Consider the following 13,099-nt stretch of genomic DNA (forward strand, 5'->3'; position numbering starts at 1 on the left):
ATCTTGGGTGTTTCCTTTAAAATAGTAGATGAGGTGTATATGTGTTTCTAGCATTTTGTTGTAGGGGTTGAAAAATGAAACATGTTGGAAAGTGCAAAGACTTTGCATCGATCGAAGGGGGCAATATATGTATAATGTTTCTAAGGCACACTTGGATGAGCAAGGAGTTAAGCACCAGTGTACTATGGAATACACACCACAATAGAATGTAGTTGTAGAAAGGAAGAATAAGTCCCTAATGGAGATGGCTAGATGTATGGTCAAAGGGAAGGGGTTGCTTAATAACTTTCGAATGGAGGCTACTATGTATGTAGCACATGTCTTGAAGAGATGCCCTAACAAAGCCTTGAAGACTATTATTCCATTTGAGGCTTTCACGCATTTATGCTACAGGGCTTGTGGAAGTGCAAGAATTCAGTGATTTTTAGGAAAATCTTGATGCCGATGAATTTTCACTTACGCTTGAGATAAGAGTCATTGGATGTTCTTTTTTACTTTGGTAGACAGGATGAGTCTTTGGCCATGGCAGTAGCAAGACTGCTGGCTATAGTCTTATAGCTGACTCAAGTCCTTATCCTTGTATTTATTTTCAAGTCCTTATCCTTGTATTTAGTTTCTTATTCTTCTTTCATTAATTCATGTTGTTCTCTCGTCGAAAAACAAAAAAGCATTTTGCTCATAGTGGACCGTTACACTCTCAATGCTGGCTTCTATGGACTGTGACACTCTCAACGCAGACTTCAACAGGGGACACGTTAATATTGGACTGTGACACTCTCAATGCCGGCTTCGACGGGGGACGAGTTCCGAGGTGGGCGAAAGCTCAAACCACGGGTGGTGTGGAAAGTGGTTGGAAGGTGATATGAAACTAAGGGGCACTAAGTTCACGTGAACCTCACACGATACCTTCTTCTATTGTACCCTTGTCGTTTCCTTTGTCCCTTGCAACTTTGAAGTTTACTCTTCTCTCCTGAGGCCTTGTTCTTCATCATCATCATCACCGTCCTCTTCTCATTTTTGACACTCTCCAAATTCTTGCACCCCCCTCCGATTCCACCATCGCCCAGTTTTTCAACACCTCGCTTTGATCTTCCTTTGCCCTCCCCTCGTCAAAAGATTATATGCATTGCTCGCTTCCCTCCCTTCCCCCGGCCGATGCATTTGAAGCGATCCATCTTCCGGTGATTGAGATCCCGAGGCAGCCTGCTATGGGTCAGCAGAGCTCAGGCTATATTGTTCCAGGGCCTCCGGCATATGACATTTCTTTACGCGGGTGGCTTCTCTTCTGAGGACTATGCCATTTTTTAACACACGGGAATATGCTCAGTGAAGACGAATTATTCAACTTGAAGGAAACCGTCGCTGCGATTTGAGAGCGTTATCGTAGTTGGTTGAGATTCCTCTTATGCAGGCCACGTATTCGAACCGATTGTCCTGAAATTATAAACTCTTCACGCTCACAGGAGCACGGTGAAGGGCAAGAGGAGGACAAACCTGGTATTCGTTGGCTAGATTAAGCCTAATCCGGGCACAGATGGGCAGGTTATATTTGATACAGCTGGATGGAAGAGTATATAGCTGTCGCTTTTGTCGCACCCACCTGGCCAATACCGAGGAGCTTGTTTCCAAGGTGGGCTTCATTTACCAGGAGCTTTCAATCTCTAAGAAACATCATACGTGGAGTACATCCGTGTGATTGGCGCTTGTGAATTTAGTGATGCTGCATATGGCGTTTGAAAGAGGTTTGATCGCAGAGGTCTGCGATGACAGGAAATTTATGCCGGCAAACTTACATCTCGCTTACACCCATAATCATAAATGGTGGCCTAGGTGGTGGAGGTTTAGTAGAACATCTTGTTGGTTGAACATCTCGTCATCACTTCATGTTTATTCCATACGCTTCCACTTCTTTGAAAACCCGTAAAAGCATGCATGCAATGTTTCCCAGTATACAGATGGTAAGTTTAGTCTTTTTCTGGAATATGTGCCATGGTATTCAATACTAAAGTAGGTGTTTCCTTTCAGTGCCACTGGCATGTAAACATAAAAAAATAGACACAATTGCTCACAGAACTCTACCTTTTAATGCAAACAAATGTGAACAGACCAGAAAAGCTTATAGTATGAAATTATATCTACTTCCCATACTCACCATTATGCGTGGTGTTTCTGAGTCCACTAGATATGTTTGTATGCAACATTTAATCTGTCACAGAGACTTTAGTATGATGCTTAGTGCCCAAACTTGAAGCCAAATGGGCTCATTTTGAGTGGTGCTTGTTACAGGCGTTTCATTGCCGACAAGGGAAAGCTTATCTGTTCAACACTGTGTAAGCTCTCCTACCAGTTTACTCATTTTATTAATTATTGTCAGCTATTTGGTTGATTATTGTGAATAATTGTCGATATCTTTTTGCGTATAGCAACCTGCAAGGGTTAAATTTGAAGTTCAATAATGCACACGTTTGCCTCATGTACTGGAATTTGTATAAGAGTAGGAATCACAGCATGTTGCCTTTGGGCCAACTGTACCTCGCGGTTGCATTTGACTGATGAATGTTGAAAATCTACCTCACTCATCAGATAATGTTGTAACTGGGAGGCATGGCATTAAAACTTTCTTTTGTCTCTAGATCTGAAGTACTGAAGCAAAACTTCAAAGTAGAAGTTGAGATGGGTTGTAATGGATCGTGTCAGATGTGAGGAGAAGGCATCACTGAAAGCCAAACTTGGATATAAATTTTGATGGAGTTTGCAAGTGTGCTGGAGAGATGCTTCCGCTGTGGACAGATTGTTTGTTCCTGCATTTTATATCAAATCAGATTAGATGACTAATCAAGTTGTTTATGACTTCTCATTACAGGTTTTGTGCAGAGTCAACTTTTGATAATGTGAACAAGTTGGCTTGTCCACTTTGTTCTTCTTGGTTTGAAAGCGGGTCAATCTGTAGAGCAGTGGAGAAGATGTAAATGTTTTTGTAGCCAATGGGAGAGCGGAGCTCTTACCCAGCAGTGGTGAAAATTAAAAGATCAGGAAAGTTTCAAGCAATTACGGATATTTTTAAGTGGACTGTCTCTCTAAGAGAACTTTAGAGAGTGATATTCATTAGGTCTTTGATCTCAAAAGCAGTATCACAAGAAACATTAAGACTTGCATGCAAGCTGGATGCTGGGGCCAACACTCCCCAAATCGCTTCAGTCCTTGTTGAATCCCAACTATTGATCATATCTATCAGCAGAAAAGGAGGCAACGCGGAATCCCCCCCCACCCGAACCCCCCCACCCGTGGTCCCCCACCCCCTCCCCCTTTCTTGCTGATGGGTAAGATTGTCGTGGTATTCATTAGGTCTTTGATTTCAAAAGCAGTACCACAATAAACATTAATGCTTTACTGAGGTCACCCTGGTCATTCTCCAGAGAAGAGGGCACTGTTTTTGTGTATTCACAGGTAAAACGATTGGGTGCACTTTCCACCGTGATTGGACATAGTTGATTCAAATATGCATGCAACTTTTCTTGGGTAATACGGTACGGTTTATGCATGCAGTTTTTACGGTGATTTACAGTTGAGCTTATGATGTGGTATATATGTGCCTGGACCGCTCTATGGAAATACCTTCTCTCCTATATCAATTCACTCTTCTTCAAAGGGTACCTTGGGCTAACAGTCTGGACAGAAACCCCCTCCCTCCTCCTTCTTCCCTCCTTAAACTTCTCATGGCTCTAACATTCTGAAACCTTGAGCTAACAGTTCTTGGCTGCAGAGGAAAGCTAAATGAAAAACTCCCTTTGGTTAACCAACCTAAGGCAGGGTCAATCTATGCCATAACTTCCAGTGAAAAGGAAAATTCTGTTTTGAGCTATAAGAAAAAAGCATCCAAGCATGCTGAGCAGCAACTACTTGGGCAGCGATCCTAGATTTCACGAAGGGTATGAATTTGATGATGCCAGATTGATATCAATAGATCATGGGTGGATGGAGGCTATGGTCGAGGATGTGGGTAACAAGTCTTCAGATAAGCCAGACTTCAAACAGCCAATCAGCTCCCGAGAGGGAGAGATCTAATCCATGCTATAATGAGAGAAGCTCCATAAGGCACAAGTACTGAAGCTACTCAAGGGACCCTCTTCACCAACCATCTCCCCTCTTCTTCCACATATCTAATAATATCTCGTCTTCTCCACACATTCATATCCTGTGTGCAAGATCCCCCAAAAGACAACAAATGCGCAGATTGCAGGGTACTAATGTCAAAGGTGCATCCAATCTGAATTCCTGTGAAAAGGAGCACCTGATAGTCAATCTCCTTTAAGTGGTCTGAATAAACAAGCATATAGTATACTTCCATTAGAAATAAAATTTGGTTGATGCAAAGGTGTAAGAGTGGTGCACGTGTGGAAGCGTGAGAAGAGAGAGAGAGAGTCACATATATAGGCAATAGCAATGGGATTATTGAGGTTACAATCCACAGCCAATGGGGTTGGACAAGGTTGAAGAATGTGCCAAGAATGCCCACGTGTGAGACACTTAGTGGAGAGTGGAGGGGGACTTTTATAGGGCCCCAGCCAGCCTGGAGGGCTGGATGATGAGCCGACCAGCCAGGTTGGTTTACCTGACCAGGCCAGTCGGCTGACTCAACCCTGGTTGGGCCAGGTTGGAGCTGCATGTCGAGTTGACAGGCTGATGATGAATTGCTAGATGACAGCAGAGGGACTTGGTGTTATCTTTCGTCATCGATTTGAAGGCGTGGAAGATGAGATTAAAGGACCTCACGACTGCAGATAGGGAGCTATTTTGTCTCACAGGCTTGGTGGGGAAACAGGCGTGAGATTGTCTGGGAGAAGAAACGATGAAAAGGTTTCCGTATGGTGGTCAGGAGCTTGTGAGCACAAGCTAGATTTGCAGAAACTCAGTACGAAGACTTTGTATAAATGGATGCTCAAGTATGTGTGGGTGTGTGGATTTGTATGTGTGAGAGCATATTTTTATACTATGGTCTACACCCACTGTTGGGCGCTGATGACGTCAGTGGGGATGTCATAGTAGCTAGTCCCTGCTATGCATGATGGAGTTTATGGTTTTCAACCTTGTGAGTGACTATCATGAGATTGAAACTGCACTATGTTGTGTTTTTAGAGGATGAGTTTGGGAATGTTCCTGGATTCATCTAGGTATATGCTTCTGCCGTATTAGCGGACATGCAAATTTCACCTTGTGAAGTTTTCGTCCAAGTTGCGGCCTGCTGGTATTGTGATAATTCTTTCTATCTTAAATGGTGCGTTGCCCTATCAGCTAGATTTAGATTTAGATGCTCGTTGGGGAGAGACTAAAATGAAAATGTTTAGACTTCACAAGCAGTTGTAGCTTGAATGAAGAGATTTTGGACTACCTTTTGATTAGCCTTCTCCTTATGTGCTAGCCTTCATCATGGCTGAGTCTGCCCTTCACCTCCGGAGTGCCGACAGAAACTCAGTACGAAGACTTTGTATAAATGGATGCTCAAGTATGTGTGGGTGTGTGGATTTGTATGTGTGAGAGCATATTTTTATACTATGGTCTACACCCACTGTTGGGCGCTGATGACGTCAGTGGGGATGTCATAGTAGCTAGTCCCTGCTATGCATGATGGAGTTTATGGTTTTCAACCTTGTGAGTGACTATCATGAGATTGAAACTGCACTATGTTGTGTTTTTAGAGGATGAGTTTGGGAATGTTCCTGGATTCATCTAGGTACAAGCTAGATTTGCAATTGCATGTATCCTGATTCCGTTGGTAGTCAGGGCTGGTGCTTACGTATGGCGGTTTGGCGGTAAGCAATGCGATGACGATTCCAGCCTTTGTACATTGGTAGAGAGAGTCTGTGAGCAGTTCATATAATTCTGTCTAGCAATTCTATTGTTGTGACCTATGGGTTGACGGCGGTCATTAGTTGAGGTAGTAGTTCCCTCTACTGTACCGTGGGTTGATCAAGGAGCTAGAGTGGCGACTCGGTTGAAAGAAACTAGGGAATTGCACAAGGTGTACGTGTGTTGCCCTGCGCACAGTGGCTGGACTAGGACTAGACCTGGTTTTTGGGAGCGCTGCAGGGTGTTGGTGACGTACGATGCTTGAGGGACTGCTTAACCCAAGGACCTTATTTACTGGCGCGCAAGCTTGTGGAACGGACAGAGAGTGGGGCTCGAGAGCTTTTTTGTTGCAGCTGGCTGGGTGGTCACACATGATGTTGTGGGAGCACTTTATATATACAATAATCTGAATTGGGAGACAGGCTGCGCATTTCAACTCTGCCCAGATCGAGCAAAAAGTGACCAAGGAGCTTTTAAATTTCAGTTTGTTTGTGCTTTAAAAGCTCTGAGTTCCTCTATTGCAGGAGGAGTTTTTCTGGTTATTTTGGGTTGCAAGCAATTTCCCTAGTTTAGGGAAAACAATTTTGGTTTGCAGTTTGATTTATGACTGGTTAGCTGTTCTCTGGAGCATTGGAAGTTTCTAGTATTTCCAATGATGCTTGTATAGCTGTGGCTTTGAAGGTTGGGGTTTCCAGTTGTAAATGCAGTTTCAGGTGGTGTTTAGAAAAAAAAAACACTCAATCAACCTAGGCAGGTTAATTAGATCTAGGACTTTATGGATAAAGGTAAAGCGATAGCAATGAAGGTTGAAGAAGAGGCCTCAAGGGTGGACGCCTTATAATCTGGAGTCCGGCCGACCTAGCAGGTGTTGCGCCCTGCGGCCCACACACTATCAGGTAGGATTGTTGCCTTACAACAGATTCTTGGCTTAGCAACTGCAAGCAAACTTAGGGCAATCCGAACTTAGAAAAATGGTTCACAGTATGTCTACTAGACCATCCCGGGATGAAAAAGGAAAAGCTCCAATGGAGCCTGAAACCAGTGTTCATACGGTCGAGCTTAGGAGGGCTAAGATACCTAATATTGCCAATTATAGGCCAGTAAAGTATTCTAGTCGGATGACTGACGGTAGCTTTGATGTCATAGAAGCCTGGTTGCACAAATGGGAAGAGGCTTTTGCCATTTCTGAAATCAAGAATGACATGAAGAAAATCCGCGAGACCACCCATATGTTTAATGAGGTAGTGGATAGATGGTGGATTAAACATCAGACGTATGGAGTGGCATCCACTACTCTCAAACAGCCACGAACAGGCAAGCCGCCTCAAGGACTGGTGGCTGACCCCTATGTTCTGTCCACTGCGTGGGCAGACTGGTCACTGCACCTAAACTGAGACAACCCCTATCCAGGTTTGGTAAGCCCCAGATTGGTAAGGTACAACTTCTAAGCCAGAGTGGTATGAAACCACGGGATGCACCTGCATACAACCCTTAAGGGTTGGAGCTAGCAGCTCACCTCCCAACCGTAGGCTCAGTACATCGAGCCACCCCCGAGCTAGAGGTCTAGACCACCGTGGAGAGCCAGCCAGCCTCGAAGTCAAGACATGCATCCCATACCACATGCCCTTTCCTCTAGCTGCTGCTCTGAGACCAACAGGTTTATGTCTAGAGGAGCGCACTCCTCGGACCCCCCATAATGAGCTCCTCGCCTATACTTAAAGAATAGGCCTCGTCTATCTTTAGCTGTGAGCCGATACTTTAGCATGCATGCACAAAGTAACTTTACTTTGTGGCCACCCTTTGCCAAGTATAGCTCGGCCATGCCTTGCCTTCAGCGGGCTAGCTCTATGGACAGGTTCTAGACCTCACCTTTGCTAGCTCTGGTCTCAAGTTTCAACCTTAGGTTATTTCTGACCCTGGGTTAGACCACGTTTATCTATTCCTAGATCCCAGGTTAGTCAGGCCTATACCCTAGTTAGTCCAATCATGGACGCAACATAAACAGCTGCCTCAGATCGTCCTCTGTTTGCAGCAGCAAAACTCACAGCAGCATTGAATGAGCTGCTCCCTTGAGGTGTCTTCTATGTGGCAATGCCCTTGTGAGAGTTGTGCATGTGCAGAAGTGTGAAAAGAGAGAGAGAGAAAGACACAGATATAGGCAATAGCAACTGGTTTATCCAGGGTACAATCCATAGCCAAGGCGAGTGGACAAGGTGAGAGAATGCTCCATGAGCTGCCCAAGTGTGAGACATTGAGTGGGAGGGGGGGGGGCCTTTTATAAGCCGCCAGCCACTGTGGGGGGCTGCCTAATGAACCGACCAGCCAGGTCAGTTGACCTGACGAAGCCAGTCGGCTGACCTGACCCAGGTTGGATCGGGTTGGGTCAGGTTGGGGCCCAGTTTGGGCACCCAATGCTGTCCTAAACCCTGCTTATCCTAGCCTATCTAGGTCTACCTAGGCTAGCCTCTTCCGGACGGGCACACTCACATAGAAGCCCTCTCTCACTATGAGATGCCATACTCCAATAAAACAAAGATGCCAAAGAAGTCCTGTGTATGCCAGGTTGCCAATACCAGATTTGTACGAGTTCAACGCAGTGTGCTTATTGACTTTGGCTGTTTCCAGGGCCGGTCTAGAGTGGTGATGGTCCATAACAGCGACTTGCACAACGAGCAAAACTGGTTCTTAGAATCAGTGAAGCTGATGCTTTTCTAGAACCGATACGCCAAGCTACAGAAGCATGAGTATCCGCTTGTGCCATCCTGAGCCGACTAGATGTAGTTCTAGTTAAGTCTGCGCCATGTAGCCAATGCAACCAAGCGAAAAAACCACCAAGGAGCGATCTATGAAGTAGTGTCCAAGAAGACCTGATTAGTCACCATATCTGCTCCCAAGGATTGGTGAGTGGTAATAACATTTTGCCAGAATGTTTCAGCATCATTCAAATAACCTCCATCCAGGGTTTCTGGGAATCCTGTATATCTGCTCTATAGCATTGCCTTGAGTATAATCAGAGCGCACAGGAAAATGCATACTAATGACAAACTTGGCTATTTTCAGAATCAGTGCGCACTTTTTGTAGTTTTCAAGTAGGCTGCATATAGCTTTGGTGCTTACATCTGTAGGTCATCTACTATCTGCAATGCTAGGCCAGGATGTTCACGAATTGCCTGTGATCAATTTGTTAGTAAAAAAGCCTCATTCCTAGACACACTGTTTTCCCAACTTTTTGTCTGATGCACCTTAGCAGGTCCAGCTGATCCCCTATCTACTTTTTGGAGCATCCTCTTCCTGCTGCCTAAACCTGCAAGCTGTCGTTACAGTGTGGATCCCTTCGCATTTCTGTGAGTGTGCAAATTACTGATGATTGTCCTTGCTTGATTTTGCAGAGTCAATGTGCTAGCAGGATCTAAAGAAGAGCGGATGATGACAACAGGGCTGCATACAGTTTGTGACATTTATTGCAATTGTTGTCATCAAATTGTTGGATGGAAATATGTAAGTTTATTTATGTTGTTTGTCCTTTTGAGTGCTCTATTGACTTGTGCTTTAATGGCTAAGGAAAGTTACATCCAGAGCCGTCATCTTGATTTCATATTTTAGATCACGGTCAATCATGTTCATCAGCATTGACTGAAGGGCTATAAAAAATCGGACTGTTGCAGGAAAGAGCATATGAAAAGAGCCAGAAGTATAAAGAGGGGAAGTTCATTTTGGAGCTGTATGTACTTTTAATCTGTCATATTCAAGTAACTCTGCACTCCCTGTGTATTTTACAGCTTTGTAAGAAACATTCCATCCACTGATGATGTTGTACACTATTTTTGACACAGGGCAAGAATGGCAGGTGGTGATAGTGGTAGTGAGTTCTGCTCAGAAGCCAATCCTACAAGCAGTGATGCAGATGATCCTTAATTGCTCACTGAACTACTGACTATTTCACAAGGCATCTTTGTAAGGGCATGTTAGATGCTTGAACATGCAGTGGTTGCCTCGAGTAACCATGCAGACAGATCTTCATGCTCTTGATGCTGTTGTTTTAGTGTTGTTCCTCAAAGCTGTCTGCTACCAATAATTCTACCTTCGACCTTGAATTTCAGGAAAATAATTGACTGAAATATGGAATGGCAGTTCCACAACACGTTTTTCAGGGGCAGAATGTCTTTATGACGTATGGGTCAAAAAGTAAAAAGTTTCTATGTACACTGTCCATATTGCTGCTTGCTAATGTGGCGTAAATTCTCCAGACTGCAATTGAAACATGGATTATGGCCTTAACTGTGTATAAGATAAGTATTCAGAGCCATTGTATTGTGTATTTGATAATGATGCAATGTGTACCATGTGCTTGTTAAACTCAGATTTCTTGCGGTATGCCTTCAATGGTTTTCTATGATGATATGTGGTTTCCTATATGACTAGCATTCTTTATAATCAAGAGTCTTTGACATTATTCAATGTGGTGCCAGATATATCCCATAGTAAAAGTGTATGCCTGTGTAAATGGGAGCATAAATTGGGTGTGTAGCATGTGTTCTAGGTTCTTGTTTTTAATTTTGATACAAAGAGTGTGTAATGTAGTGCTATATGTATACTAGAGCATAATGTCTCAAACAATAGAGGAAGTGATTATAATCCAATTAGGGCAAAAATGGGGCCCGTGTTTATCAATACATTTATACAGCAAACCCAAGCTAAGGAAAAAGGACTCCTTGCATAACTTGTGGAGCACTCGTTGGATGTTACGAGAAAGGGGCGTGAAATAGGCGTGCACACCAAATGACAAATAGTACTCTATTGGTATTAGCTTAGAAAATTAGAATTTATACATGAGCTGAGGGGTAGGTTCCTAAGGACATGTACTATTTGGGGAAATTCGAAGTTGAAAAAAAAAGCGCGATACCTTGCAAACTAGACTCTATTTGGATAGTTTGAGATTGAGACCCTTTTTCTTATGAAAAACTAGCCTTTGGAGAGTCCTTTAAAAAATAACTTTCAAGAGGGTTATGACTTTATTGAGGTTTTGGTGAATTAGGAGATAGATGAACTTTCAAGGAACTTACCTAGAAGTTATTTGGGTGAGGTAAAAAGGGCTAAAATAACCATGTGTAAAATATACAGCTTTGGCTTTGAATAATGGAAAAAATTTAGGTAGGATAAGACTGTGGAGAGGATGAAAGGGGGCACGTGTTGAGATGAGACTATAGGCGTGTTCCAATCACATGTTTGATTTTTTGGTTCTCAAGTCATGATCATGTCAGACAAATCTATTGAGAGACACTTTCATTCCAAACCTCATCTTGGAATGCCTTGCAACTTGGCCTTGGAAGTGGACGGTGTGAATGTTGCAAGGTTATATATAATCATATGGCAAAGCTCTTTGCCAAAGAATGAACTTATGTGCTACCCATGAAATGGAAGATGATAAGGATGTAGTCTAAAGGATGGGGAAAAAGATGCATAAATAAATTGCCATCTTTCCTTTCTAGCAATAGTCCTGCTAGTGGTAGTTACAAAATCAAAAGAGTGGTGTTTACTTGCAAGATCCCTACCATTGTAGAAGGCTAGGGGGTTCACTAAGTGAACCTCCCTTACATAATAGAAGGGGTTTTAAGTACCCCTTATGTATGTACCTTGGGTGTAGCGGCCATACCCTTTGTGTTAGATGCCACACTAATTAGCTAGCAAAGGGACTACATGAACCTAGATTACTCTAGACAATTTAAAGAGGAATTGGATCAATTGCCATGTGCAAGCTTCATTAATATTGTAAATAGGGTATTTCCAATTGTGGTAGTGCCAAAGAACTATGGAAAGATTTTGAGTTTGTGTAGTTGATGCATACACAACTAGTGCCTAATTCTTTCCCAATATAACATATAGTATACTAGACCATGTAGGAAGTTAAGAATGTTGTTCATGGATGAGTATTGTGGTTATAGCCAGATTTTCAACACACACTAGGGTTTAAAAAAACTTAGTATAGAGTGGGAGCGTATGCATGGCAAGTCATCATTTGGGTTATATGTCTATATCCATATCGATATCTATTTATACAAAGTCTTGTGAGAGCCACAAACACTCCTCATTCAACAAGATTATATTGCATAGCTCTTGTACCTAGCACGTTGAGGTAAGGTGGACCACGATCCACAAGCGAGTTGCGAGAGGATGAGGGCAAGGGAGAGAGTGTTCATTATAGTAGAAGAAGTGGTCGAGTGCTCAAACATCTAGGATATTGGAGTAAGGGTTTACTACAGTTGCCATCCAATGAATGCGATTAGGACTATGGATGAGAGTGAAGTGATGAGATTGCCAAGAAATTATTTTTAAACCTTTTATCGAGTCTGAATCCTAATGCGACTTACACACACTACAGTTTATATTGTGTAAACTGCCAATAGTATCTAGAGAGATTGGATTGATATGTGTCTATGCTTTTGTGCATTTTGTATGAAAATCTTGAAGTATGGAGATAAGAAATAGATACATAGGTACTAGAAGTGAAAATCTATAAGTATGTGCGTATGCTTATGTGCATTTTGTTTGTGAATCTAAAAGTATGGAGATAAGAAATAGATGCATAGGTACTAGAAGTGCGAGAGGAGAACTACGAGAAGTGCAAGAAGAGAACCATTAGTAGCTAGAAGTACTAATCCATGGAATAAGCTTCAAATAGGAGGCAGATTGTAAATGTAGGTGAAAACATAGAAGCCTCATTCATTCATACTATGCACAATGTGGTTGATGAGCCTATATTAATGCTAGTGAAAAACAAATTGAAGCTCCACAATCACAAGATGACGGAACATGAAGCTCAACAAGGTATCAATGCCAATTAAAAAACAAAGAAGCTCCACAATCACAAGAGGATGCAACATCCTCTCTAGATTATGCTCGTGAGAGTTCTAGTCAAGGTATAGCTAGAGACTTGTTGGGTAGCACAAAAGGAGAGCAAAAAATTGTGGGGGTGAAAAACATAAGTCTAGTATAAAATCTAGAAGATGCATCAAAGATTAAATATTGTTTGACAAATAGGGCATAGGAATCCATTACCACTACCACCACTAGAAGCATCTCCACTAGATAAGGTTGGATTGTAGGATGGTGAGATATATACATCACAATGTCCTTTTGAATGTTCCCCATTCAATGTTGCTCTTTGATCCATGCACTCCTACCTCAAGTGTGAGTTCATGCTGTTCAAGTTCTCAACTATGCTTGTATAGCCATGAACAATGTTTTGTATCTC

The 13,099-nt window shown here is 42.7% G+C and overlaps 1 protein-coding gene across 2 annotated transcripts; it reads left to right on the plus strand.

Moving 5' to 3' along the window:
* Positions 1-911: 911 nt before the first annotated feature.
* On the plus strand, positions 912-10,144 carry LOC147904884 (protein yippee-like). 2 transcript variants are annotated; one of them, XM_087388993.1, is made up of 5 exons: positions 912-1,630; positions 2,287-2,330; positions 9,237-9,345; positions 9,513-9,568; positions 9,681-10,144. In XM_087388993.1, exons 1-5 carry the CDS (start codon positions 1,535-1,537, stop codon positions 9,760-9,762), a joined length of 387 nt encoding a protein of 128 aa, XP_087245119.1. In that variant the 5' UTR covers positions 912-1,534; the 3' UTR covers positions 9,763-10,144. The 2 variants fall into 2 exon arrangements, with proteins under 2 accessions (XP_087245119.1, XP_087245127.1); XM_087389001.1 differs by lacking the exon at positions 912-1,630 and adding an exon at positions 1,641-1,958.
* Positions 10,145-13,099: the final 2,955 nt, after the last annotated feature.

The sequence above is a fragment of the Dipteris shenzhenensis genome, chromosome 2, assembly GCF_047967505.1.
Source record: "Dipteris shenzhenensis isolate YYH24624 ecotype China chromosome 2, Dip_SZ_1.0, whole genome shotgun sequence".
Taxonomy (NCBI): domain Eukaryota; kingdom Viridiplantae; phylum Streptophyta; class Polypodiopsida; order Gleicheniales; family Dipteridaceae; genus Dipteris; species Dipteris shenzhenensis.

Bases quoted from the DNA above. Each gene is read 5' to 3' on its own strand.
- LOC147904884 (XM_087388993.1), top strand. From the start codon at position 1,535: ATGGGCAGGTTATATTTGATACAGCTGGATGGAAGAGTATATAGCTGT. The intron at 2,331-9,236 runs GTAAGCTCTCCT...TTGATTTTGCAG, and splicing joins GCTTATCTGTTCAACACTGT to AGTCAATGTGCTAGCAGGAT. The intron at 9,569-9,680 runs GTATGTACTTTT...TTTTTGACACAG, and splicing joins GGGAAGTTCATTTTGGAGCT to GGCAAGAATGGCAGGTGGTG.